The 3,190-nt window shown below is 26.6% G+C and overlaps 1 protein-coding gene across 1 annotated transcript; it reads left to right on the forward strand.

Moving 5' to 3' along the window:
* Positions 1–399: 399 nt before the first annotated feature.
* Positions 400–2,644, forward strand: LOC114370771. The gene is made up of 3 exons (XM_028328163.1): positions 400–563; positions 792–982; positions 2,432–2,644. Exons 1-3 carry the CDS (start codon positions 479–481, stop codon positions 2,450–2,452), a joined length of 297 nt encoding a protein of 98 aa, XP_028183964.1. The 5' UTR covers positions 400–478; the 3' UTR covers positions 2,453–2,644.
* The last annotated feature ends 546 nt before the right edge of the window (positions 2,645–3,190 follow it).

Here is a 3,190-nt window from a genome sequence, read left to right on the forward strand (position 1 = left end):
TAATATTTTTATTTTTATTTTTAGGAATCCAAGATCATACCAAAGAATATAAAATACTCACTATTCTATTCAATCAAATTAGACTCAATTGATGATTAAGCCTCGTATATGTGTGTGTTAAATATATGGGTATGGAATAGAAGCATTAATGTTGCATACCAACACATCTACACCATCATCTCACAACTTGTTGCTGTGTGATTGTGTGGATGGCGACAACTTCAATATATATTATTGTCTTAAAAATAAATAAATCTGAAAAAGATAAACAAATCAGAGACATGAGCACACTGAGCCTTAGCTGTGAATTTTCCGCGAGCGTGCCCACTTAGCCCCCACCACTTGTAATAATTCATTAAAACCCTTGCAACCCTCTTTCTTTCTTTCTTTGCTTTTTCCTCCTTATAAATGATCCCAACCTTTGCTTTATTCTATTAGTTTCAAGTTTTAACAAAAAAAATCTCAACAAAATTTGAGCATGCCACATATGGAGCTTAGGTCTACCTTCACCACCTGCTTCTTTCTCTTGATTCTCATCCTGGCTCTCCCTCGTTTCTCAAGAGGTTTGCATCTTTAATTTACAAACACTTTCTCTTTATTTATATACATGCATGTTTATAGGATAGTATTTACTGATGCCTAGCTAAGAATTTTTTTCTTCTTACCACAATATTAAGGATTGAACTTAAGTCCTCATGCATCTATTCAAAGTCCACTAGTGAGTTTATGACATAGCTAAGGTGTTAATGTGTTGGTGATATATATTAATTAATTAATTGTGAATGTTACAGGGGAATCTGAAGCATTGCATACAGAGATATATGAGATTGATTATAGAGGTCCAGAGACACACTCTTCAGGTGTTCCTCCTCCTCATCACTTCCATATTGGTAAGCAGCATTCAACTTCTCATCCTCAAAAAGGCTCAGTCAGAGGAACCAAAGCTTTGGGCTTAAGGGATAGCACTTACGATGAAAATAAGGCAAGTTTTTTTTTTTACTTCTCGAAACTCTTTGAATGTCTCTCTTTACTGCAGAGTACTCAACTATTCATCTTGATCTGAAAACAATTTGGCAGTACAACTTTAAGGATTTTAAAAACATAGGAATATAGGATACTTTACTGAAAGGAAAATTTAATGTCCAATACAACTTTAGTTTGGCAGTTATTCCATACGTCAGAAAATAATTATGGTTTCAAATTCTGGCTACAAATTAAGTAAAAATTTAATGGTTATCCAATGAAAATGTAAACCAACTTTGTATGGTTAATCAATAAAAAATTACTGTTTAATATATTTAAGATAATTATTATAAAAATTAACAAACTTATTATATATAATTATTTATGATTGATTGATAATTTAAAACTATTTTACATAATTATATCATTACATAGTCTATTTTTTCATTAAGAAAATTATTTTTATTTTGTTCAATAAAAATATTATAAAACGAAGAATAATATAGTTGGAAAAATTATTAATCTTTAATTGTTTTAAATAACAAATAATTTGAAGCAAATTAGAGTTTATAAAATAATAATAATTTTGATTAAAAGGAGCTATAACCAAAAATTGATTTCCTTTTAGTTCATTTTGGACTACATGAAACACAGACATGGATGAATCTGGCGGTTATTTATCTTTAGTAAATTTTCATTCTATAGTTTGTTAGTTTTTTTTATTTATTATTATCAACAAATACTAGTTTAGTTTTATTAGAAATATTAATTGAAAAATTCGAACCCACTCTCTTTTCTCTCTCCCTTCTCCATTCACAATTCTCAAACAAGTGAATCAATTTTATATCTCCTAAATTTTCTTTTCATAGTGTAAAAGGTTATTTTATGAGGCTAAAGATCACTATAGTTAAAATTTTAATTACAAAAGATCTTTATCCGAAATAGAGAGATATATCACCTGTTAAGTTCGATTTTCGCTAAAAAGCTGTCAAACCACTATATATATAGGAAAACCATTATATAAATAAAACTATCATAAAATTTCCAATAATTTCAACCCAATCAAACTAACAATTATTGGGCGACCAAATTAGTAAAAAAAATAGTTATGTTTTTCTTTTCATTTGTATATTATTTAAGAATTTCTTTTATTTGTTTGTTCATTTAAAATTTTAAAAAATATTAATTATTTTTAAAATTATTTACACTGATCTATTTTAAAATATCTAACATTTTTTAATAATGATAAATAATAATAAATTGGAATTAATGCACCTGTTTTCATTTTTATTTTTAAATATTTTAATTAATTTTTTTTACAAAAGCTAAAAAAAGCTCATATTTTTAAGAATATTTAAACCTTCATTTAATTATTTTTTTAAAGTAATTCCTCCAAGCATATATTCTAGTTTTTTTCTTTCTGTTTTTTTCTCTCTTTTATCATATTTTTTGCTCTTCTCCGGTGCAGGTCAAGAAAGTACATGAATGATCATCAGGAAGCTTTACAAATTAAATGGAGTATGACTTTGATTAGTGCTCTCATACATAAATATTTTTGTTAGAGAGTGTGATGATAGTAAAGTTGAGACTTGAGATATTGTATCATTATGGTTTGCTCATGTGTATAATTGATAATAGACAAAAAATAACATTTGAATATATATATATATATATATATATATATCAATTTTTGAAAAACTAGCTGGACTGATTGATTGAACTACTTGTCGGACTGTGAATCGGCTACATCTCTTATTTGAAACATTATCTCTGGATCACGATCTTTTGTTGCAGTTAATTAAAAAAGAAACTTTAAAATTTAAATGATCCTTGAATAATTTTTTGTACAATTATTTTAAAAATAAACAAAGACTGTTATATAATGATTTGAATGATTGGGTGATGAACAGCACCGCGAGCAATTTCCTTAAAACAATCAATAAGGAATCTTTGTGGACATTATATCAAGTTGAACAAACGGTTTAATCATGTACATAAATTATTCAACCAATTAAATTATAATTACGAAGATTATTCAACCAATCAAATTATATATATATGAGTCTATTATAGTGGTAATTATCATTAATTCTGCTAAGAATCCGCTAAGTATTTCTCATGAAATGATTGTATGAATTGTTTAACTTTCAATAAGGTTATTTTTTTTATCATAATAAAAGACATGCATAAATCATTGCTTAAAACATTAATCTATATAAAAAATAAT

Source organism: Glycine soja, chromosome 10 (genome assembly GCF_004193775.1).
Source record: "Glycine soja cultivar W05 chromosome 10, ASM419377v2, whole genome shotgun sequence".
NCBI lineage: Eukaryota > Viridiplantae > Streptophyta > Magnoliopsida > Fabales > Fabaceae > Glycine > Glycine soja.